This window comes from Prenolepis imparis, unplaced genomic scaffold (genome assembly GCF_030444845.1).
Source record: "Prenolepis imparis isolate NDT839.2.m4 unplaced genomic scaffold, iyPreImpa1.0 SCAF_9, whole genome shotgun sequence".
In the NCBI taxonomy this organism is placed as follows: Eukaryota; Metazoa; Arthropoda; class Insecta; order Hymenoptera; family Formicidae; genus Prenolepis; species Prenolepis imparis.
The window spans coordinates 10,540,544-10,567,061 of NW_028141167.1; the positions used below are offsets into that span (position 1 = coordinate 10,540,544).

Below are 26,518 nucleotides of genomic sequence, written 5' to 3' on the forward strand. Positions count from 1 at the left end.
GCGCCGAGTGTGACTGCAGCTCTTGATCATGGTTTATAGAACTGTCAAGAGTGTCGCACGATATGTGCATTATGGATCCCATCTATCGTTGAATACTCGAAATAATGGCTGACGTGGACCAATCAGAATCATCTATTCCCATGGACGTAAGAATACTTGGGTATCGATTGTGTAACTTTTTCTAAAGTGAAAACGTGAAAAGTGAAAAATTTCTTGCAATCACACATCGATTTCATTTTAAAATCAATGCGTGATTGGTGGAAATTTTTCACTTTTCATGTTTTCACTTTAGAAAAAGTTACACAATCGATACCCTGGACGGAACGTAAAGTACCCTTTTAAACGCGGGGAGTAGTTCCTGAGGGGTGAGAGGTCTACGGTTGCGTCCATTTTAGATGCCTCAGATTTAGCGTCTATTTTCACGTCGCACGACGTTAATCGAGACACACAGATTTGTATAGCCACTGTGTTGAGACATTTATACACATTCACAACGATAACATTCCGTGAAATTATCCGCCGCCGCCATCTTAGATGCCTCATATCCGTGTCAATAGACATTTCATTCCCTTCACCCTTTGTGCTTCACCCCCGCAGTATTGCGTTCCGTCCAGGTATTCTTACGTCCATGGTCACAAAGTTTATAGTTTATAGCATGAACAGTGTTGAAAATTTCAAATCGCGCAACCATAGAATATATAATATATAATATTGGAGCGCGTGTCGATGTGCGCGGTGCGTTCGACTTTCAACCTTCAAGTGGCGCCGCGTCACGCGGTCGGAATTCGTCGCGCGGAGTGGGGGGCTGTGGTGGGGGGTGAGAGTGGGGGGGTTGCGCGCGCGTCCCCCCACTCTCACCCCCCACCACAACCCCCCACTCCGTGCGGCGCACCGGCGCGCGCGTCCCCCCACTCTCACCCCCCACCACACCACCCCACTCCGCGCGCCGAATTCCGACCGCGTGACGCGGCGCCACTTGAAGGTTAAACGTCGAACGCACCGCGCACATCGACATCGACACGCGCTCTCTCTCTCTCTCTCTCTCTCGTCCCGTGTTGCGCGTTGCGCATAGAACCAAGTATTATTCAAGTGAAGATATCTCTCTCTTTATTCTGTGCCTGATGTTCATTTTAGCGTGATAATTTTTCATTGGTGCTCCGATCCGCGATATGTAATGTCTGAAAATCTATTGGTTCAGTGGAATTAGTGATTAGCCAATCAGGACAAAAGTAACTAGAGCTTGTGGAGCTCTATCATTTCGCGTATCTTCTATTTGAATTATTCTTAGCCATGGACGTAAGAATACCTGGACGGAACGTAAAGTACCCTTTTAGACGCCTCATATCCGTGTCAATAGACATTTCATTCTCTTCACCCTTTGTGCTTCACCCCCGCAGTATTGCGTTCCGTCCAGGTATTCTTACGTCCATGTCTATTCCGAATTAAGTACATCTCGTGATTTTATTATCATAGACTCAAGAAAATGGCGGACTCATTGACGAAATATGGTATTTACATCGATGATTTGAGCAAGATACGCGTTTTAGAGCCAGAAGCCGCTAATCAAACGAACAAATTGAAGGATGAGTGTCAAAATTTTGTGTCCAGTAAGTTATGTTAGCTCGCGGTGTCGACAAACGATATTGACGAAGTTGCTCTCTCTCTCTCTCTCTTGACACTCACCTGGTTGTTTCTACTAGTCACGAATCTTTACTGCTTGTATTCGCTATTTATTCGATGAATGCGTGAGAAAAACGCACTTCCGTACATTAGGGTATCGATTACTGTAATTTATAATTGCGTTAATGAATATCAATCTTGTCTCTCGTTGATTGAAACTTGAAACGCTTAATTGTTCACGACTGAATGCGATCTCCATCGATCATGGAGTGAAACATGAATAAATTTGAAATTTTTTTATATATAATATATAAAAAATTAAATACAATTCAATATATTATAATGTTATGTAACATATGAGTTAAACGAGTTAACTGATATTAGGAAATTAAGCAGTTCTTAAAATCATGCATAAAATATACACTATTTAATTGCTGATTGCACTCCTGTTATAAATTTAATTTTGTACAATAAATATTTATCAATTGTTATTCTAATTGAAAGTTTTTTTTTTTTACTTTGCAGAGATTACCGATTTTGAGAAAAATTCCGATAATTTCATAAAAATTTTGGACGATTTAGGAAAGAAAGTAGAGAATGAGAAGATGAAAACAATCGGTGCAAGGAACGTGTTACGTTCCATTGCAAAACAAAGAGAAGCCCAGAAACAACAGATGCAGGTATCGAAATAATTACAAGGATTTTGATAATAGTGTACATACATTTTACTGTTCGATCAATTTCAATTTATTCTTTCGTTACAGGCTTTAATCTTAGAAAAGTCCATGGAACTGGAACGATTACGAGTACAACACGAGTCTTATAAAAGGATAGAAATGGAACAATTAGAAACAATCGAACATTTATCAGTAAATTAATCTCGTTGTAAGTTAAAGTATTAAATTTTTAATTATGTTTTTATAAATTTATAGTAAGTTATTGAACATTTTACTTTAATAACAATTTTAGAAAATATTGTTATATAGTATATTAATATATTTTATAGTATATTAATATATTAATATATTTATATATTAATATATTTTAGAAAGTATATATAATAAACATTTATAGAATTTAGTTTTTTTAGAATTCTAAAGCTGACATTACATGTCTTTGACGATAAAAAGTTTTGTAATTATATATAGTTATTGGTTATTGGATATAAAAAGATCTTTTTATATCCAATAACTATATATAATTACAAAACTTTTTATCGTCAAAGACATGTAATGTCGGCTTTAGAATTCTAAAAAAACTAAATTCTTATATATCTATATATAAATTTGTTTATATATCTATATATAAATTTGTTTATATATCTATATATAAATTTCTAAATTTGAAATTGCTACGTTTGTAAAAAGTAGGTAGTGTAAATGTATCCACCAATCAGCTTATTGGATAACTCAGTGTATCAGTATTTTGAGAAAGGTAGTACACACATATACACACATACTCTATGGTAGCTCTCGAGTCGCGGTGACGTCACAGAATTTCGCGCGCCATAAATTATTGCAACACCGTTCCTGAAGCGTCCGACATTCATCGTCCGAGTTTAATATCACGAAACATCGTCACTGCCGTAATTTTGGTATCTATCGATTCATAATTTTTATACGCGTGCGAAATGCTTGAAGTTTTCGTATATTTTATGTTATTTTCTCGCCGAAATGCATCTGAAATACAACGCGTATGGCTCATCGTAGTCAGGTTCGTACATGTCTTCGTTCTGCCATTAATTATTGACGGATTTTGGTCATAATTTTTGCAATAATTCGCTGCATATATGTATATTTCAATCATTTCTACATTTACAAACATTTACTAATTATTTTGAGTGTTATTTATACATATTTATAAACATATTCATTCCTCTGCTCTCTTCGATTATTTTGATACTTTAAATCGAAATATTTGCTTTTCGTTGCATATATGTGTATTTCATTCATTTTTACATTTCATGCAAACATCTGCAAACATCTACAAACATTTGCTAAAATGTTTCGAGGGTTATTTGCATTATTTATTATTTTTATCTCGCTCCTCTCTTCGATCGTTGTGATACTTGGAGAATCGCAATATTGCCTTTCGATTCGATAGATCTCGAATCGCCATATTGGATCTCGAGTCTCGCGTCGCCGGGTCGTGTTTTTATCCTTCCGCATTTATACAGCATTTATCGTAATTATTTTCGTGTAAAGAACCTCGCGGGTAATCAATTATTGCGTAAAATCGTCGGACGTTTCTCGTAACGTATTAAACATCGCGTGTAATCGTAATTCTGTATCAATGATCTTGAATTTTTCACATCGACAATTTCGGCTCGCGTTTGCGGGAACCATTTCTTCGATCGAATTCGATTTGAAGTTGGCTGTGCGTCCTTCTCTATTCGTCATGCGACAATTTAGTAATGGCGCGATTTAAAAATGACGCGATATCGGTCTCCGTTCGATATAGCAACAAGTTGAGATCTGTGTTTTAACCTGTAATGTTGGTTTCTAATCTACCTTTGCCGCGATTTATAATTTTCATTTTAATAGAATTCGTGTCGTGAATTATTAAACGAAATTTGCAATTACGCGTGTGATATTTCATGTTATATAAGTGTCGAATATGGGAGTTACTATAGGTTACTTTATTTTTAATAAATCTTTTTACTTGTTTCTTTTTACAAACAAAATAAAAGTAGAAATGGAAAGATGTTAATATGTTTTCTTTATATTACAGATTCTATCTTATATTTGTGCCTGGTGGCGGTTCTTTGGGGAGTAACAAATCCATTTATAAAGAAAGGTGCGCAAGGCTTGGAGAAAGTCAAGGCCACTTCTATTTATGGGCAATTTACCAAGGAACTTGTGTTTCTCGTTACCAACTTGAAGGTTTGTCATATTTCTGTTTCTAGTACTCAAGATTTTATCAAATAATTTTATATTTATAATTTTATTAAACTAATATTTATAATTGATTTTTTGTTTTGTACAGTATATGCTGCCGTTCCTCATTAACCAGTGCGGCTCAGTGTTATACTTTCTTACTCTGCAAAGCACTGACATATCTCTGGCTGTGCCAGTTTCGAACTCCCTTACCTTTGTATTCACCGCAATCACAGGCTGGTTCCTGGGCGAGGAAAAAGTGCATAAAAGTGAGTATGAAATTATTTTCATGTTTTTATAAGAAAATGTAATGAATTATTTACTTTATGATTCGCTTTACTTTTCAGATACTTATTTGGGAATGATACTCATCCTGTGTGGAACAACATTGTGCTGTTTCGATAAAATGCAGAAAACGGTGGAATTGGACTTGCATATTTAAGATAGTTATAGTGCATCGTTATCCTTTCTGTTCCTGTCCATCCTACCATAACCCGTCAATTAATCCACACCCGTCCTGCATAATGTGAGTACCACATATATAATTATTCCAAACAAATAAAAGCGATGAATCACACTTGATTTCATGATTATCATGGAATATATATTTAATATAATTTATTAATATATTTTATTATTATTATATGATATGATATATACGATTTACTTTATTTTATTAATCATGTTACAAAATATAACTCGTTCTCAGTTTTCGCGCGTTTCTACTTATTTAACGCATCTTACGTATATGAAAAGAAGTAATGTCTATATTAATACATAATAGATTTTATTGGCAATTACGTACAATATTGTTAATATATATTTTCATGATATTTACATGCAAATTATTTGATGATTCATATGTACACATACACTCGTAAGTAGCACCGAGTAGGAATGAAGTAGTTGCTATGGTGCAAGATGACTATTTATGTTGCCATAGTTAATTTATCTCTTTGTCCACACGCAAAAGCGTATCACAGTACAACAGATAATGTTTAACATTGCGTGTTTAACTATTTTATATATTGTTATCAAAAATGGCAAAAGTATTTCTCAAATATAAAAAGTTTGCAAACAGTATTATAACTGTAATCTGTGATCCACGAATGTAGAGCGACAAGAGTTTATATAGAAACGCGATAAATTCAAATAAAAATCGTTTAAAAATTATTATACGATTATTAATACAAAAATATATACACAATAAGCATGCAGAGACGAAATTGATTTATGAACAGGAAAATGATTATTGCCGTACATAACTGCCCGTGTTTTATATTCTTTCGATTGTCGCGATAAAATATTGAAACCTTTTTTTTTTTTTTTTCGAATTATATCTAGTACATATATATTATACTAATATAATATAAAAAAAATGATGATGGCACTCTGATTCACGGTAGAATGAAGTGACGCGTTTTTAATTTCTCATGAGGTGTGCAACACATATAATTATATGAAAACATAAAATGAGAAAAATTCTTTTTGTTGAGTCTCTGAGGAGTCTCAAAAGTTAATACACAATGAAATGGTTAATTCACAATATGTGAATTAAATGTAACAAAATATGTCTTAAAAATGCATTCTCATCATGTGTAACAAATTTAATTCTTTAAATTTGGCAGAGAGAAGGCTTTTAAAATAATAGCATTTGATATATTGAGAAAATTCTCATTTTAGAATACACAGTTTATATTTAAACTTATGTTCCAAGAACTTATATATTCGATTATATTTCTTTTGCAATCTTCTTTGTTATAAGAAGTATTATATTTATTTAATGCGCAAAGTATAACAATATTAATTTGACGAGCAACTTAGGTTTCGAAGCTTCCTCACGTATATTCATTTATATTTGGATAAGTGTATTTTTTCTGTTACGTGTGTGCATTTACGCATGTAACACTTTGTGTCTTAGGTGACACAGAAATTCTATAAATTCGCGAAATCGATTAACATGTTAACAGCTATTAATTTGCACATTGTTATCGCAATTATGCGCTATTCGGTTAAGGAATTAGAAACCCGCGCGATCGCGATCGATATTCGTGTACGTTAAAAAGTATATAAGAGCGGTGTATATTATATCGTTAAGTCGCATTGTTATTAATCAGCGCGCGCCGGATATTGACGCTTATTAATCGCCTACGAGATTACGTGTTACATTTACTCGAGAGACTAGCATTGATCAATGGCCGTCTAATTTAGGCGCGAGATTTCTTGCTCTTCAGCTTGAACCATCCCGCGCTCTTGTTCGGGTCGCGTGGCACGGACGTGGATCTGCTCAATTCCGGTTTAGAGTTCCGCGATTTTGTGGCCAGCGATTCCGTGGAGACGGTTCTATCCACTTTCTGCTTGTCCTTCGATTTCAGTGTACTGCGGTTGATCGTACCTGCAATGATTAATGTTTATTTTCTATCATCATAATCGCGATTAGATTACAGAATCGCATTTGAAAAATTTAAAATATATGTATGACTTTTTTACATAATAGTATTTAATATGAAATATTAATAATTAATATTGAATATTGAGACATATTTACTTGTTGAAAGATTGAGGATATTTATTTTTTTATATAATTTAGGACTAATTAGCATTAATATGAGATTAATAATATTATTTTCTCTATATTTTAGACTATGATTCGTAGATAAGACTACGAAAAAGAATACAATAAAGCTTGTAAAAAGTAAGCGATAGATAGATAATTGCCCCAATTTAGCTTTAATGATGAAATTTTAAATTAAATTCAATGGTTATTTTTCTTAGACTTTAAAAAAAATCTAAATTAAATTACTTTCAATTTTTAATTTTTAATACAACTAGAACAACACAAGCGCGCGTTACGCGCGCACCATTTTTCAATCTTATATAAAAAAATGATATTTGTATATAAAGTTTGTTTAAACTTTATTAATATTTTTTGACAGAAATCAGCTGATCAAAATGTTAATTTGCTTATTAAATTTTAAAATAAAAATATGTTATAAAAATTAAAATAATAATGTTATAAATAATGTTATAATACTTTAAACTCGAATAATATTTTTTGACAGAAATCAACGGATAACTGTCAAAAAATATTAATCGAGTTTAAAGTACTATAAAATTTTAATTAAAACATATTATTTTATAATTTTTATTACATATTATTTTGAAATTTAATTAACAAATAAACGTTTTAATCAGCTGATTTCTGTCAAAAAATATTAATAAAGCGTTACTTTGTTAATTAAATTATAAAATAATAATATATTATAAAATGTAAAATAGTAATATGTTGTAAATAATATGTTATAATGCCTTATCTGCGATTAATATTTTTTGACAGAAATCAGCTGATAACTATCAAAAATATTAATCGAGTTTAAGGAATTATAACATATTATTTAAAATATATTATTATTTTAATTTTTATAACATGTTATTATTTTAAAATTTAATTAGCAAATTAACTCTTTAACCAGCTCTTTAATCATTCTCTAAAAAAATATTAATAAGATGTTAATTTGCTAATTAAATTTTAAAATAATAATGTTATAAAAATTAAAATAATATATTTTAAATAATATGTTATAATTCTTTAAACTCGATTAAAATTTTTGACAGTTATCAGCTGATTTCTATCAAAAAATATTAATCGCAGATAAGGCATTATAACATATTACTATATTAATATTTTTAACATATTATTTTAAAATTTAATTAGCACAAATTAACGTTTTAATCAGCTGATTTTTTAGAAAGGGATTATTTGAATATATAATTAATTGATATTATTATAAGAAATTTTGCTTTTATAAGACAATCTTGTTATGCATTTGCTGAAGTTTAGTACTCACTTCTTTGCAAATCTTCATTAACAAAAATTAAATATCGAAAAATGAAATATATATTGCCACACACTGTAGATTCAGTCTACATACATTTAAAATGCTTCATGCGTATTATCAAGAGTAGATACATTTATTTATCTCTCTTGGCTCATAGCCCATTAAATTCAAATTTCGATATATTTATTTTCTTTAAACATACGGGATTTATTATAATAGTATAGAAGCATATCTACTTGTCTTGGAAAGATTGTCCTTGCTTCGCCGAGCTTCCTTTCCTCGACGACTGAGAGTCTCGCGACTCCGTTGCCTGCGTCTCATGGTTGCGATCGGTTTCGCGTGTTGTTGCTGATCATAGTTGATCTCGAACGGTTCCCTGTAATGTCGCGGCTTCCACGGTGCAAGGACGCTCACGCTCCTCGACACCGTTCTCGTGTGCGATTGCAACGGTCGATTTAACTCCTCGCGACTCGCCGCCCGGCGTCGTTCGTTCGGACCCGGTATTTCGCCGACTGGAATGCAGATATATCGGAGTTGAATCATAATTACAGAGCAGTTACGCTTGACGACATTTTCCGTACTTTCACTGTCGAATGTTATTTAACCTCGTTGGTTAAATAACTTTAATAATCAACTAGAAAGAGAAAGAAAGACAATTTTTCATATTTTCTGTGACGCAAGTGCAACGGGTCTTACACAATTTCGAACGCTCAATGAATAATGGGCATATACCGTATCTTTTATTGAAAGCGATAATATATTATAGCCACATGTGTTATATACAAGATCAGATAAAGATTCAGATTATATAGGATTATGTCTATTGAAAATCGATTTAAATGGTATTTTATTGAATTTTATTACAAACAAGTTGTGAAAAATGTTGATGGAAAGACTTAAAAAAATAACGTGGTTTAAAAATATAAAGATTCTAAACTTTTGAACCTTTCTACAAAAGAAAAGATTTAAACGACCGATTTCTTCTGAAAGATTTTAGTTAAACTATAGTCAAAGTTAATCGAGATTGACAAAACCACCCTTAAAACTCGAAAAAAAAAAAATTGTTTTTTTAATTAAAAATTAAACACTTATTCTTGGACTAACTTACAATAGAGCTGACATCTCTTTAATGAAATTTTAATTAAACACAATATATATTTTTGTAACAAATTATATTATTTATTTCATTTTTTGAAGTTTGATCCGCAAAAAAAAGTTTCGTTTAATCGCTTTAATAATAATATTAATAATATTAATAATAATAATATAAATATTATTAATAATATTATTATTAATAATATTTTGACAGTTTCAATACATGTGATTCTAAATTAAATTTACGATCTTGAATTTTCGAATGTCTTTTAAATTTTTGAAAGAAAAGAATTGTATGTATGAATATATACGGATAGCAAAGAATCTCATATTGCAATATTGTAATAAAATAATAAAATAGACAATTAAATAACAATTAAAAATGCTAGATTCAAATTATAATCGGTTGTACCTGTAGCAGCATGGAGATACACGACAGATCTTTGTGATCTCTGAGAGTTTTGACTTTGTTGGCTGCTATCACCCGTTGTGCTTTCGCCCGAAGACAATGCGCTTTCAGCGAGTCTCGGAGGTTTCCTCGGGGCTGATATGATACCTAAATTATGGCGGTTCGAATTCGTGATGTCACGTCTTGAGCAGGCGTGGTCGTTAATTCGTTTGTTTCTGAAATAAATAATTATTCTTGTAATACAGTTTATATTTTTAATTAATACGTATAGGCAGGTGTATGTATATATTATATTTTTTTCTTCGTAAGAAATATTTTGCAAAATAATTCTGAAATAAAAAAAAAATTATTTCTCAAATCTTACATAATCAGAAACTAAAAAATAATAATAAACGGATGAATATAGTAATAAAAAAATAAGTAGTAAATAAATAATAATAAATTAATCAGGGCAAACATTTAAATCACTCTCGCGCAAAATATTTCATCGGTGCATATAGCCGTATATGCGCGGTTCGTATTATAGCATTTACCTGCGGTCTCTGTTGGACGAGACGGATTCCTGATCCGTATCACCGAAGAAGCGGAGATTCTTTTGCACGGAAACTCGTTCAGGCGCGGAGGAAGCTTCCTCATCCTCGGTGCCGGTCGTCAAGATCTCGCTCTCGGGTATTCTCGGCTTTTTATCCACCGGCTGCAAAGTTATCGACGCTTCATTATTCATGATCTCGACCAAATATAGCCGCGCGCGCAGATTATTTCTGCGTATAACAATTACGCCCGCTTATTCCAAATATCGATTTATCGAACGTTGTAATTTCGCGAACAGAAGACGGATTTTGCAAGAGTGCGATAGATTGAAACGTATCGCTGTAATGATATATTATTCTGTAGTAATATATAATTTTCATAGCGCTAAGCACGTACTTGACTTCAGTTTCTCGAGTTTTAAGGGTGGTTTTGTCAATCTCGATTAACTTTGACTATAGCTTAACTAAAATCTTTCAGAAGAAATCGGTCGTCGAAATCTTTTCTTTTGTAGAAAGGTACAAAAGTTTGGAACAAAAAATCTTTATATTTTTAAACCACGTAATTTTTTTTAAGTCTTTCCCATCAACATTTTTCACAACTTGTTTGTGATAAAATTCAATAAAATACAATTTAAATCGATTTTCAATAGACATAATCCTATATAATCTGAATCTTTATCTGATACAACAATATGCATATATTCCAAAGAAAATTTATTATGCCTGCTCCGAAATAATCTTATTATCCTTTCTATAGGATAATGAGATTAAGGATAAGGGGTAGGATTAAGGACGCTTCGAGTTACTAACAGAGTATCGGAGAAAATAGAATATGACGCGAAATAGTAAACGTAAGCTCCTCTTTGTCAATTGTTCGAGTCGGAGACGCACAACTGGGCCTCTCCATCGACGATCGCGAATTTTTCGGACTTCGAACCCCCTTCGGTCGGTCGGCAGAAAATCACGCGAGCGCGTACAAAGCCATATTCTTCCCGCGGCTCGCAAAAATCGCGGCTTCCCCCCGTGGTTGCATCGCACGGCGCCTTCATGAGTCATGATTCTCCCGGAGCCGACTCATCCGATAGATCATCGTCCACGGCGAGAGATTCATACGCACGCAATCATCTCGAACGAGCGCGAGTATTCCAGCGCGGCTTTACAGTTGCGAACATCTTCTCTCCTCTCATCTCCTCTCCTCTGCTGAACCTAAGAGATCGCAGGAGAGAATCGGGACCTGACAGAGATTATTCCCGCGCGGGCGGGCGCGCGGACGATGGTCGGGCTTATAGGGCTAGGCAAGCAACCTCCTCTGATCGGCACTTAATCTCGCGATTAAATTAAACCACAGAGCGCGGAGTTAGTTAAGCATTTAATCAAACCGGTAATTGGAGGTTGCGCTGCTCTAATGGCTCCGCGCAGCGACCCGCGCGCTCTGACTGATGAATGCGTACCGGCCTGAGAGTGCGCGCGAGATAACCACGGGCACGATCCGGAGGAGAGAGAGCCCGCTCGTTATCGGATAATACCCACGAAAAAGATCCTAGGTTCGCGGAGGATGATTTGCCGCGTTTCCGATCGACGGCGTTTTTTTTTTTCCTACGATGTCGAGACCAAATACGATCCCTCCTCGTCGCCCACTTGACTCGCCGGTTTCGGAGAAAGACATTCGTTCGTCGTGGACCTTGAGGACCATCGATTTTGATTATCCCACCTGAACTCGAAACGTTCGGAATGACGTCAATAGACGGAAATATTTCGTATCTACTTGTCCTGTTACTAACGAAGCTATTGGGTTCTTATTAAAGCGATTCCGGGCGAAACTGTCGCAGCGAGATTTGATTAAGTTTTTGCAATCGTTTAGCTATCGAACGATCAATCGCGAATATTGAATATTTTCTTAATCTCAATCGTGAAGTTAGTTTTCACAGGTTTTTCATTTTACAATCAAAAAAGTTTATATGAAATCAACTGCTTATTTTTTTCAAATTAAAAAAAAAATAAATAAATAAATGTATCATTCAACTTTTTAAAATTTAATTTCTTAAATTTTTGGAAAAAAAGTAGATTAAATTGTACGGAAGAATTAATTATCCATCGATTAATGACGTTTCCACAGATATATCTCAATAACTCTTAATCAATCTTTATAATCTAAATTTATATTAATTATTAAATTAGAAATAGAGATAGAAGCAGGAAAAAGGATGCTTACTGTAGCGTTGGATTTATTTTTCCTCGAGAGGGATTTGAACCAGCCTTTGCTCTCCGCTTCTTGGCTTTGGTTGTCCTTGGTCAGGGTATTGCTGGACTTACTGAAGGACTCTTCCTCTCTGGTAAGAGTCCCGGTAGATCTCGAGAGTCTGGTCGGTCTGGGAGGGCTCGGGCTGCCGCTGGGTGTCGATAAGCGTCTTCGCTGACTATAGTCCTCCTGTCAGAAAAAAAAAAAGAAAAATTGCACGTTACATTCAGCACCTTCCGAAGTATGTATTATCTCTGTACAACGCTATTACATTCTACGTAATTCCGCTGCGCTATCCGGACCTCTCCGAGCATGATTTACTTCGCGGATCCCGATAGCTCGCCCTTTCAACCGTTATTCAATCCAGCGAAAATTTATAGCCCGGACAAAGTGGACACGGGAAACGTATTAGCCCCTAATTGGCGTCATTTTAAATGACGTCCACGCCATCACACTCGAGTGTCTTTCCGTACAATCGGATGTACAATATATATCGACTCGATCTCGACCGGATATGTGAGAAACACGAGTCCCATTCGCGGCACGCGTTCGGCATTAAGACCTTCGAGCCGATACGGTAGTAAGGAGGAAACATTAAATGGGACTCGCATTATCGGAATAATCCGATCGCGTATAGCCCGACTAGATCGATCTCGCGATTTCTCGCAGACTCCGACACAAGACCCCAGTCAAGTTCGTTCGATAAAAACAACGAAGGTGCGAGTCGTTCAACTGAACGTTCTCGTTATTTATATTAACCGCCAATCGCACCCGACCGTGTCCCGACTTTCCACCCCGCTGCTCGACTCACTCTTAGGATATATCGTAGGAACATAGGAGCCTCGCGGGCCCAGTATCGGGCCCTGAAAAAACTCGCCCCCTCGAAGCGCAGGCAGGCAGACGCGTGTCCGTTTCATTCCCGACGACGTTCACGTCGTCGTTATTATTATCATCGCGTTTTGCATCATCACCATCATCAGCGCTGCCACCTCCGTCATTTACTCTCGCTCTCGCGTATGCATAATGCGCGCTGGCGTGCTACGGCTCCGGGCTTATCACGACTCTCCCTGTTTATTCATCGGTATATCCTCGCCAAAGACTGCGCCGACCGATCGTAATCGCCGCCGTCGAAGGCCGCCGAAGCCGTCGCCGTGCACGTAACGCGCTCAGGAAACTGCATACAGGAAGTATCGCCGCGCGTATCGGAATGTTAATCTCTCCCTCTTTCCCTCTCGCATGAATCCATTGACGCAATCGACGTGCGATCACGCGTTATTCTTCAATGAAATCAGAATACCGCGAAGATATATATCGATTTATGACATTCGATGTATATGCGTAAGCCTAACGAGCGTTTACACAATCTGTCACATTTCAGAATTCACATCCATTAATTCTTATTAGTTATTTGAATCTATTGGAAATATCTTTATCTGGTTTCTTTTATTCGAATCTTGTAATGTCATGATATTTTACGTGTCATGAATGGTTTGACGTATTTATAAATATCATGAAATCTTTACAAGAGAGCCTTTGTGTTTTTTTTTTAAATTAATTGTTACATCTCTCAAAAATACACAGACGAGGGTCTAATTGGTACGTGTGAAAAATAGAAAGATGAACATACGTTTCGGAAGAAGTTGAATCTCTCTCCTTCTGCGTTTGTAAAGAAAAGTTCTAAAGATCTTTGTTGCGTATAACTATAATAGCATTGTATAGGCACATTCATTCGCAATCTCTGACATCGTTCGAATAGCAAATCGTAGTTATCGTGAATTTTCTGATGAGGTACCGGACGAGTGTACAAAAGGACCCGCGGATTCCGCATCGATTCTTATCCTCTCTTTAGCGACTTACCGTGCGTGCCGGACCTTTCAATATGCAATATAATAACATATCACGGGTGTACATATGTGCACGTACCCACCGCGAAATAAGCTCTTAAATGACTCACAATGAATAGCCCATATCGTGGAATCATCTGCATAGTACAAGCATGGCGCGTTCCCCGGTATTCTCCATATATACGAGCAACAATATTCCGCGTGTGTGCTTTCCATAACGAGTCGCGGCGCGTACGGACGACGACGACGACGAGGACGAGGACGAGGACGAGGACTACGATGACGACGAGGACGAAGAAGAGGTCGAGTGATGCTGAGAGAACGAAGAAAAAGCCGGGGTCCCCGATACAGTGAAGAAGAGAGGAAGAGGAGGCCCTAAGGATATTGTGACCCACGCACCGCTCTGCTAACTCTTATATCCGTGGCCTTCCTTCTCGGTGCGTTCTTTTCCTTCCTCCTCGTCCTCTCTTCTTCTTCTTGTTCTTTTTTCCTCAGTTTCTCTCTTCTTCCTTGCCTCCTTCGTCCGGGGAATGCGTTATGCGCGGCTACTCCCTTGCTCTCTCTTTTGTGACTCGGCGTGGGCCGTCGAGATTGGGCTAGGTCGCTTACATACCCAAGCGAGCACGCGTACGCGCGCGTGTGTGCACATATATGCACACATGCATGTGTGTGTGTGTGTGTGTGTGCATCCCCGACGCATAACTCTGCAACATTAAACCGCCCGCCGTAGGTCACCGTAGATTACGCATAAATTCCGAGAGATGCGATTTACGACCTTAACTGGCAATCCCCTTCCCTCCTCCTTTTCGCGTCCTGTTCTCGCCGCTCCGACTCCTTTTCAGATTTTCTCCCGCCATTTCTACGCGTGAAACGACCGCCGTCGTCGTCGTCGTCGTCGTCGCCGGTAGGCAAAGAAAATCGGTCACGAGCGAATCGTGTTTCTTCCCTGTCTTCTCGTTCTTTTGCCGCCTGACGCATATTTCTCGTCACGATGATACAATGACTTTTCTATTCGATTGAACAGTCACATGGAAAGGAAATAAATCTCTCCATCCCTTTCTTTAGCTTGCTTATTTTATCCCGATATCGTCGATCCAAAATGTGACAATTGCCACCAAGAATATTAATTAATGAATTAACCGCCAGGTGTTTAATGCAGAATTTTTAATATTTGAATGAGAACGAAAAAATTCTATAATTATCCATTTGCCATCTGTATTTTTGTTATCAAATGAAACATCGTAGATCTCGCCTTCAATTGACATTATAATGTATCGCATCGAGTTGATTCAGTCGCGTAAGGCTGGTTCTACATTAGTCGCAGTCGTAAGAAATTGACTAATCATCACAGTCTATTATTCTTCGATCGCAAGGAGAATAATAGACTATGATTCGTCAATTTCTTACGATTCTTACGATTGCGATTAATGTAGAACCAGCTTAAGAGAATAGAGACGAAATAGAGTAGGCCACGTCGCGGTATATTGCCAATGGTCCAAGAAGCGTAATAAGGAAAATGGAATCCTGGCGCTCTGGGGTCTGTACAAAGGGGCATTACAGTAAGATCGGTAACGCGTAAAGCCGCAAAATAAACGAACGGGCACGTAATGGGCATTGGGACCCTGTCGTATCGGGATCCGACAGTGGTTCGCCGATGTATGTACGCGTGCGACTGCATAACCGTGGGCTTATACACGAGAAAAGAGGAAGAGAGAGAGAAGAGATTTGCGGAGCGGAGCGAGCCGGAGGTTGAAAATAATCGCGGTGAGGAAAGCAAAAGGGATGAAAGAAAAGGGAGGGGACGCGCCGCAAGAAACATCCACCTTGAATATCGCCGGCGGAGGACGGGATGCGGTTTGACCAGGAATGCGCATCTGGAGAGGATAACGCGCTTCCATGCGTTAAAGGGAATCCGTTTCCATTTTTATGCCTGCTCGCCCGCTCCGATTTCTCTCTGTTTAGATGAGATAGAATCCGCGAAGCATCGAGGATATCGATGGAAAGTGTTATCTTTATATCTCTAAAGACAAATATTTCTAGAAGATTGGATAAAGTTAATTAAATGATTCTCGAGAGATTAATGTTCGGTATTATTAATCTCGAAACATAACGAAATAATAAATATTGAAAGATTAAGATCGCGAGAGAGCGATAACTAAAATTAATTGATCGAGGAATGATGTATAAACACATTTGAAAATATTTAAAATAATTTGCAAATGTTACGAAACTTTATAGAGAATATCGTGAATTTTTTTTATGACTTGATGAATTTGTATCCCGCGAACTTTCTTATATTGTGTTGAGAAATTATTACATTCGCGTACGGATTGTGTAAGTTTTATTCGCGTGAAATTTTTTTAGAAATTTATTATTGAGTCTTGTATAACTTTCGCGTAACAAAATTTTATATTTGAATTGCTTATGTCATATTATATAATAATACTTCTTTAGATATTCATCGCGATATAGAACGTAATCTTTATAGATCATCAACAATTTCATTCTTACCTAATTTTTTATAGTCGTAACTTTCATATATGTAAATATAAAATTAAACATTCAATTCCCTATAAATCACGGAGAAACATGTTTCTTTCTTCTCATCGATATTTAGAAAAAAGAGAAGGATTTAAATTTTTCATTACAAACTCTTTGTTTCTCTCTCTCTTTCTCTTTTTCTCGTGAGGTTCTAATTCTCGCGACACAAGGTCGTCTTCTTTCTCGTCCTGCACCGGTGGCCGACGCCACCGGGAGTTTCAAAGCACGAGGGTAAACAGGCTATAAGAGGAGAACGCGTCGATGGAGGGTACCGGGTGTACGCGCTTTCGCTCTCGACGACGACCACCATCGCGGTCATTAATAATCAACGGCATGCCGAAGGGGGAAGGACGTCCTCTCTCTTTTTCTCTCTTTCTTTCTCTTTCATGCACACCGTTTATTTTCTTTCGAACGTATGGTGTCCGACTACACTCGAGATCGTGCCTCGATGATACAATTCCTCTGACTATCAATGAGAACTCGTGATGTACATGGCTTATTAACGATCAAGTTCGTAGGCAACACTTTTTTAAATTCGAATATGATTCATTCGTCTAAATTAATATTATTAACGTTATTCCACTGTTAGAAAATCTCTTGAAAATCTTTAATTAAAATATGGAATAAGTAGATAATACGAAATTTGTTGCAATTTAATAAATTCAACTAAATAAATAAAATGCACATTTCTCTCTCTCTCTTTCTCTCAACATTTTCATATTTTAAAATTGTAAAGATACCATAATAAGTGAAAAATTATTAAACACATGGCTTAAATGTTACCAGAAAGAAATATTTGTAAAATGCAGTGGAAAAATAAAAGATTAATTAGGTGTTTTTAGCATTATTAAATTAAGAAAAAAAAATTTGCCTACGAAATTAATTGTCAAACTTTCTTTTTTGTCAAGTATTTCTTTACGTCGAATCTTATTTGAATATGAATCGAAACACCCATAGATAGACTCCTCTCCGTTGTGAGTGCGCGGACATGCTCTCATTTCGCTACGCCTTCGAGAATAATTATAATTGATGAAATGACATCGCGACGAACGGGGACTTTATCGAACGTTCGCGATCACTTCGAGACACATCGTGTGAAAGAACGCGGGAGAAGATGCGTATACGCGATATGTACGAGCAGCTTGCAGCGACTTTTTTAACGAGAACGACCGCCCCGGTGGCTGCCTCGGCTATGTCGATGAATATTAATTATTTCGATCGTGACATGACACTCCCGCTCAGCTGTTGTCGATTACGACACGCATGTATGTACAACTGCGTATGCTGCCTTGGCCTAAATATCCTACTTATCTCTTGGCAACGACATATAATGCGTGCTCGCGTAAAAAAAAATTATCACTTGCACGAGAAATTGCTTGCTCGAAATAACATCAGTAATTTGGCATATCTATATATTTCGAATAACAAGAAGAATATAGTATCTCGTCAATTTGCTACTGCTGTTTTCTAATGTATAATGTTTTATAATAATATATTAGAAGCAAATACGTAGTACAATTCATGGTTTTCTTCAAGTAAAAATTTCGCCAAAAAATTTTCTCTTTTTTAACGTGATGAACACTCGAGAGAAAGAGAGAGTCTATTTTCAACGGGCATAATAAACATCTTTCTTCCCGCTTGTTTCGTATTCGTTCTGACAGACGGTATCCTAATTCGCGCGGCGTGAGTTGCTCGACGCTACTCGTAGGTACGAAGCGAATAGGTAATAGAACTGCAGTTAGTTGCGGGAAGAACCGTATCTCTCTGGTATCTCTTTCTCCTCTTGCCGGTTTTGCCAATGCACACACGATGCCGTGTACTCGACTGCGACCATATTGACCGATCAGCTGCATGGTTGTATCCCTGAGACCCCCGCCACTTAGAAGATAGTTACTATACGGATAGTTACTGAAGACGTATCTCTTCGTATCACCTCGTGGAAATCGATCGGGGGATCCTAAGCGAGAATTTTAACCTGGTCTAGGCAAGAATGTAGAGACGGACATATATAGAGAAAATAAGAAACAAAGAGAGAAGGAGAGGGAAGATAGAGAGCAGAGGAGAGGAAACCTGCGCGCAATGTGGCAGGTAGAATCGTATCGGCAAATTGCGATCGGCGACCGCCTTGTCGGCGACTCCTCGCGGCAAAAGCAGCGCTCTACGCGAGAGATAGAGAGAAAGGGAGAGCACAGGATGGCGGAAGAAGTAGAGATGAAGAGGCTATCTACTATCCCACAAGTGATACGAATATCCGGCATTGTTTAGGTCTTCGGGGCTCGAACTTATCTGCTCGCGATCGTTCTAGGAATCGCGCGCGGATCGCGGTGCGCTCCTCATTGATACTTTCTTGGGCCCGACGCGCGCGTGGGCCGAACGATCTAGTTGGGACTGGTGGATAAACGTGGTCGGAATGTGCGTTGCCGCCTTCGCAGCAGGTCGGCGCTCTTTCTCGACATCGTAATATCTTTCCTGTTGCGTGGACGTATTATTATCCTTGAATTTAAAACAGTGATAAAAACCATAAGAAATACTATTTCGTTCTAAACTAATTTACTCATGAATAATTATTAAAGAAATTCGAAATATTATGTCTATAAATTTTTTCTTTTTTAAAAATATATAAAAGATACCATATAAAAAAAATATATAAAAAATATTTTATGTGAGATATATGATTGATGAGATGACATTATCGTTTTGTTCAAAGATATAGAATAACACGATGTTTGATTCTCGATGGATGAATGCGAAATGAAAGACTTGAGCGAAATACGCGTTTCAACTCGCGGCACGAAGTATATTCGAGTTGTGAGAATCGAGAGGAAGAAGATTCGCGGCTAAATGACCGAAACTTATCTCAATTACCGCGAGATACCACGGGCCGCGCGCGAGCGAGTCCGTCTGCTGTGAAAGCTGCGCTGGTGCTTTCGCACGGGACGACTCCGTTAATGGTACAACTATTTCGAGAACCTCGCGATCTCACGGCTAAACCTCCTTAACCCCTTATCTATCTCGCCCGGACTCCTCGACTCGAGACCGCCGCAAAACTCTTCGGCAGCTCACAGAACTCTATTCGCGCGGAGAGTGAGTTCCTGTCTGTGTCTGTCTTTCTCTCCCTCTCACCGTTGTGTTATTGTTATTGCGATGTACACGTGTCGGTGTGCACGTGATACACATGGCCGCCGTCCATGTAACAGCCTGTGAGAAACCATCATCGTGCCGTGGATGAACAACGCGAGTAGAAGAAGAGTTGCTTTACCTCCTCTTTCGCGCGTGACGCAGTATCCGCTGCCGTCATCTCTCTCAACGGGCTTCTCTGAAAAAGATGTCAAGAAAGACATCTATCCCCGCCGGGCATGCAGAGTCTCGCGTCTTCTCCTTTCGCTTTTAATCTGCGTTATACCTCGACCCTACCGGAAAAGGTAGCCAATCGTTTGCAATACTCTTCGCCAAATTCTTATCTTTTCGCTCGGTTTTGATTTTCATCCAATAGATGTTTCGATCTAGGATTTTTTTCGATTTAGGATGTTCAATAAATTCTAATTTATACATACATTTAGTTTCAGATTCAAAATATTTGAGTCGAGTCACGCAAAGAAAATAATGCATTGCATTTTTGTATAATTTTTTTCCTCATTTTTTTTATATTTTTAGACTAAAGATTGAGAATTTATTTATAAGTCATGGAAGTATTATGGATATTAATATTGATAGCAAATTTTATAACGAAAAATTAATTCTGTGATTAAATTTAATCCATTCCTACTATTTCATATTTTCGAGGAAAAAATGTATTCCATGACATATCGCATTCTGCAATGCAAATATCCGGCAAATTAGGCACTAAAGACAATCAGTACAGACCGCTTCATTAGCTAATGCATTCGCCAGCGTCTTTACGAGCACACGTAAAGCGTCATTATCGCGAAATTAGACGGTCGATAGGGGAGGAAAACCGGCGATGGTACTAATGAGAATCACGATGCTCTCATTTAATAATAAACGATAAACTCGTAATATGCCGAGTGACTTTTTTATGCATGATGAATTTATTATGATTTTATCCTCCTTTTTGTTCTCTTTCGTATATAATAATTATATCATTGAGACCGAGATCGAGAAAGCGACGTTCGTTTCCGATTTGCGTAATGAGTAAGATCCGATTGCATGAATATTCCTAGCCGATTTTAATTGAACGATTGCACGTTGCTTTTCAATTTTAATGATAATGCAAATGGAGAAACGAAGATTGAATTAATCGCGGGTAATTCAATTTTCCTTCTTTAACTCTATCACATTCATCCAGATGACGATTTGGAAACTACTAATTGGCAATTAATACTGCATTTAGGCGTATTATTAAAGATTATTCAATCCTGGAAAATACAAGTTAATTTTAAATATGAAACAACGTAAAGGAAAGAAATAGAAAAAAAAAAATTTTTATTCGATTCGATATCTCTTTAAAAATAAAAAAGCGAGCATTTTATGATAAATTTTGAATCGTTACATATATTCTTGCATTGAGATTTCTTCATTTATATATTATTCATTATTCCGTTATTCGTAACGTTACTCTTATATGCCTTTCTTCATCTCTCGTTGTGAATTACTCAACAAGAGAGTCTCCAAAGATTTATTAACACTCCCGCCCGAGTACGAACCGGTAGTAACTTCAATCGAGAGGCATCAGATGCGATCGAGAACAGAGAGCGTGAGTCGCCGCGAGTGGTGCATCTCTGATGTTACTGTCGGCCGCCTCAGCGTAGGACACCTCGGTAATCACGCGGAACGAGCGATCGTTTATTCGCCGAGTGACAGAGCGGTCGTTAATTTTTTTTAAATAATATTTTCGAAGGAAAATAACCGCGGATATCCACGATGAATTGATTGGAATCGCGCCTAGCTGGGGATGCCTCTTTCCTTTCGCGAAAAACGCGAGAGCGGACGGTAATCGAAATAACCGAAGAGGAGAATCCTCTCATCGAGTACTCGCGAAGGCGGCGAAGGGCATCTTCCAATTGCTTCCTGGTTTCTCGATAACAGCGCGCGCAACAGTTTCCTTTTGCTCTCCTATCTCCCACCGTCGTCCCGCGCCTCGGGACGATAATTCCGGATTAACGACAGGACGTCGGTATCGATTGTTTATCGTGTGAAAGACCGTCCGTGAACGATCGTCCATTACGTCGCCCCGCTATGCTGCACGCCGTGCATCTCTCTATAAAATAGAAAGACTCGGAGAGCCCCCGATATCTGCCCTCGATAATCTCCCGTCCACAGTGAAGGAGGCCTCTCCTCCGCTTCGGAGATTCGCGGAATATCGGCTACGAGCGTAAAATCCTCATCGGGTGGGATAACGACTGGCAGAATGCTATGCTAAATGCAATTTCGTAAAAATGATAAACTTCGATAAAAGCGTTTTACGTCTCTGCGACATAAACACGAACAATTCCGTAAACAATAACGTGCGCGAATGAATAATTTATCTCTCGTCGTCGACGAAGCGAGGACGGCCGGGAATAAATCCTCGGCTGGTATCCTTTCGCTGGTGACTCCCTGAAAGGAGTTTCTCGGGGAAGGACAATGGATAAAGATTTCTTGCACGCTTAGTAATGTTGGGGTGGAAACGCGTAGAGCAAGAATAGTACCGTGACCGCGCACGGAGAAAGATAGGAAAAATAGAGAAGAGAAAAAGGAAAGGGGGAGTGATAGAGCACGAGGGAGGAGAGAAAGAGGACTCGGCTCTCTTTGGCGGACTACAATAAATAGCTACGATATCGTGTATCTCGCGAGTAATTGAACGGGGCTTCATCCATGGTGCATTAACTATTGAAAATCGCGCCGTGCGGATCACACGCGGTGGGACGAAAGGGATGACGAATCGAAGGGGTAAAGGGAAGGTATAGATATATATAGAAGAGGAGGCGAGAATGATGCATTATATTCACGCGCGTCTATTGTTGTATTCGGAAATCGGATTGTTAGATACTTATAGATATAAAATAAAATACGAATATACTTTTTACATATAAAATCGCAATACACAATAGTGTATATCTTCTTCTAAATATATCTTAAAATATCAGAAAGAGGGGGAGATGATTTCTGAATTATTATATTTATAAATTAAAAAATGCTTGTGTATCGAAGTCGTGTTTTGCACGAAATATTTCTAGCTGGCGAAGAGATTAGCTTATCTGACAATAATCCTTAACCGGTCGTTCACTGGCGCATTTACCCTAACCCGCGACCGAGCACCCCACAGGCGGCGCGTAATGACCGATCCCGAGCCCTTCGATGCCCGGCTACGTGAGGGCAATTCCGTATTGTTATTTGTTAGGGTTAGGTATCTTCTTGCTTCCAGATCAAGTGCCCTGCGCGTACCTGCGGCCGCGATAGCGCGCGGAATAGAAGGTATGTTATCCCGGCTCCGCTCATTGTTGCCGCGCTCTCTCTTTCTCTCTCTTTCCTTCGCCGCAGATAGATCATTCTATTATCGAGATAGCGAGGCGCGCGCGGCGAAGGCCCCGCGTGCACGTGAACACGCTGCCGCACGGACACGCGCGCGATTTATTCGCGTACGATGGCCACGTTCCCTCGGCCATCGTGCGGTCGTTTAATTGGCTGTCCGCGAGCGTACTGGGTCTCTCATTTCATAAAACTACGACTTATAATACCAGACGATGTCTGGGAAATGAATGTGGTGTTTACATTATGTGTGCGCATTTTTATACATTTCATATATTAAAACGAATTCGTGTTTTCTGTCTCTTTTTTTCCAAAAATAATTTAATGATTTAGAGAACAATCTATGTTTGTAATGATTTTTTTAATGTAAGAAAATATTAGAATAGTGATAGTAAATTTTTTTAAATTAAATATATAATACAATTAATATAATAATTTTCTTCTACGAAAAAAAAAAATTTAGAGAATGTACGGATTTCTATTTCTTGCATCTCAAAGTATCGGATATTTTGCGCCATCAAGGGGTGAAAGATCGCAATATATATATATATATATATATATATATATATATATATATATATTTCAATCCAGCAATGTATAATACCGTTCAATTGCGTCGATCCTTTCGTGCTCGATTATCAGCAAAGTCGGTTCTTGCTGCGAGAGCGCTCTCGCAGCGGCAAACAAATGTCACGTATGAGGAAGACGTTCGCTTAGGGGATCATCGTCTAGAATCTTTCCGGAATTGGCACTCTGCGAATAACGTGAGCGCTCGTTGAGATGAGATCTGCGTCGTGTACGGAGGGAGAGAGAATGGTGCTCTGAGGAGTTCCTCAACTCGTCTTCCAGGAACCCCGACGGTCGTCCTAGACGATCTCTTCGCGTCTATCCGTCTTGTAAAAAGCGTACGATAGCGTGCTTTCATAAGTGGTGGATTCACAAGCGTGAGAGAAAGAGAAGGGACTTTATTTCCACGCGAGTTCATCGCCGTTATTCCACATGACAGCTCGAAAGAATTTAAGTTATTCGCATATTGCTTTGAGATAAATGGAAAACTTTTATTATCGTAATCCACTTATTAGTATATTTAATCTTTGGCATGCTTATTAATTGCTTTTTATATATACACACCTATTAAATATTTTTTAAAAATTAATTCTTTAAATAAATTTTAGCAAATTTTAGCATAGGCTTGATTTTAAAAAAATCAAGCCTATTTAAAATTGAGAACAAATAATCTCTCTCTAAAGACTTTCGGTACATTTTTATCATGCTTTTGAATATATGACATAAAAATAATTTTATAATTTGATTTATAATCTAAAAATTATTGGATTAATTATTGTCGAGTTATAGAGTCTGATATCTTTATTTACAAATTAGACTAATGAAAATTTATCTTAATTACATTTGGCTCTATTAGAATTATGCGAATAAAAAAATATTATTAATATAAAATAATAATATGCTAATTCATATTAATCGGAGATCGAAATATCTCGGCATTGCATCTCTTAGATATTCACTCGAGAGTCAGGCCATTTTAACACTGAATGAATCATTTGATACAATTCAATTTTCTAGTCTTCGCTCGATGATTATTATCTGATCAAAGAATGCTCCTCGACGTCGTGCAAAGCATACGTGGGTAACTCGAGGTGAGAAAACGCGCATTGACTCTTAAAAAGGACGTAAGTGATGCGGCAGTGAAAAGGAGAGATATTTTCGTTACGCAATCGCGAATTCACGATTTCGATTTGCACGCGATTCGCGCGAATTTCCTTCTCGGTAGCGCGAATACTCATTCTTTCGGCTCTTTTTCGATGGTGCAATTCGATAAAGAAGGTGTTGCGAGTAGTTCGATTGAATTAGGCTGGCACTCCGCGGATTGCCTCGACAGCACGCTTCGGAATCACGCTTTTTGTCGGACTGTGAGAAACCGCTAAACTTTCCTCAGGCTCGCTTCTAAGTCCCGTAATCAGCAAGCGCGAACGAGGAACGAAATTCTCATTGAGATTTGCGAAGCCCCGATATTCTTGCCTGTCTTTTTCCTTCGCAATTAAATCCCCGGGCCTCCTTATTAACCGCGCTCGTAGAATTTGCATCTGTCGGTCTTTCCCTGCGGGACTATTTTGTTAACTATCGTCTCACCATCGCGAATATTTGTGATCTGTTGGAGAGTTTGTGAAACTTGAATATTGAGATAGAATTTAAAATTTTAAATCATCAAATAAATATGTAAATTTACTATTTTTTGGATCATCAGTTATCCATTATATTTTTATTGAAAATTCTCGTTTCTTTTTCAAAACAATAATTGGTATTTTTCAAGAATCTTAATGTTTGTCGTAATTATTTGCAGTTTGTGCTCTCCTAATAAAACGTGACAATTTCTTTTAGAAATAATATGCAATAAAAAATAAAATTTCGATCTAAGGAAATCTCATCAATAATTTTATTTGGTTCTTTATCAGATCTGTCCCTTTAAATATATTTAGTTTTTGAAGAAGCTTTGGCGCGCGCGGCATTGTACTCTTCTAGATCGCTGGTTCTATTCGAGCGAGGCGCATACATCATACGCCCGGTCGTTAGAGGTCTCCAGCCTTAACTAACTGCGTTCCTTATCTAAATGGCAATAATAATTGGCTGCGAAGCGTATCCCGTATCGATACCCGCGGCCGACGTGCGGTGCACCGCCATGGGAACAATGCGCGGTCTGACTTACGACGTGCTTAGTAAAAGAGCGGCGAAGTCGGCGTGCAGACGTAACGCGCGAGCGGAGATGATAGGCGCGAGGAATGCGTTTCCGAGACGAAAGAAGGATAATTCGAAATTATCCCGGGGCTTTAATCAGCGATCGCGCCCCTAGCTGCGAAGATCTTCCTACGAGTTGCATTCCTAAATGTCAACAGGCACGATCGAAAAGAAACGCCCGGTTTAGTTTTATAAAGTTGTCTCGGTTGAATTAAAACGTTTATACTGCATCGCGTTACAAATGTAGCTCAATTTGCAATTCTTATTAATTACGTAATCATTTTGACGAGATGCTTCATGTCT

General features: G+C 37.7%; 2 protein-coding genes across 5 annotated transcripts in view; one reads left to right on the forward strand and one right to left on the reverse strand.

Annotated features, from left to right (window-relative positions):
- The first annotated feature begins 1,115 nt into the window (after nucleotides 1-1,115).
- Ift20 (intraflagellar transport 20) lies at nucleotides 1,116-5,669 on the forward strand. Of its 3 annotated transcripts, none has more exons than XM_083046538.1 (5): nucleotides 1,116-1,229; nucleotides 1,474-1,607; nucleotides 2,146-2,300; nucleotides 2,385-2,505; nucleotides 4,351-4,488. In XM_083046538.1, exons 2-4 carry the CDS (start codon nucleotides 1,484-1,486, stop codon nucleotides 2,496-2,498), a joined length of 393 nt encoding a protein of 130 aa, XP_082902664.1. In that variant the 5' UTR covers nucleotides 1,116-1,229; nucleotides 1,474-1,483; the 3' UTR covers nucleotides 2,499-2,505; nucleotides 4,351-4,488. The 3 variants fall into 3 exon arrangements, with proteins under 3 accessions (XP_082902664.1, XP_082902665.1, XP_082902663.1); XM_083046539.1 differs by lacking the exon at nucleotides 1,116-1,229 and adding an exon at nucleotides 1,313-1,317; XM_083046537.1 differs by lacking the exons at nucleotides 1,116-1,229; nucleotides 1,474-1,607; nucleotides 2,146-2,300; nucleotides 2,385-2,505 and adding exons at nucleotides 3,729-4,252; nucleotides 4,606-4,765; nucleotides 4,844-5,669 and having other exon boundaries at nucleotides 4,351-4,502.
- A 117-nt stretch (nucleotides 5,670-5,786) lies between these two features.
- The window catches only part of Blo (bloated), a 108,229-nt gene continuing 87,497 nt past the window's right edge, over nucleotides 5,787-26,518 (reverse strand). For both annotated transcript variants that reach the window (XM_083046533.1, XM_083046532.1), the window contains exons 4-8: nucleotides 12,582-12,797; nucleotides 10,373-10,533; nucleotides 9,843-10,054; nucleotides 8,572-8,847; nucleotides 5,787-6,891 (exon numbers count right to left, since the gene is read on the reverse strand). In XM_083046533.1, coding sequence (XP_082902659.1) covers nucleotides 6,704-6,891; nucleotides 8,572-8,847; nucleotides 9,843-10,054; nucleotides 10,373-10,533; nucleotides 12,582-12,797 — 1,053 coding nt within the window. In that variant the 3' untranslated portion in view covers nucleotides 5,787-6,703. The remainder of the gene's footprint in view (nucleotides 6,892-8,571; nucleotides 8,848-9,842; nucleotides 10,055-10,372; nucleotides 10,534-12,581; nucleotides 12,798-26,518) is intronic.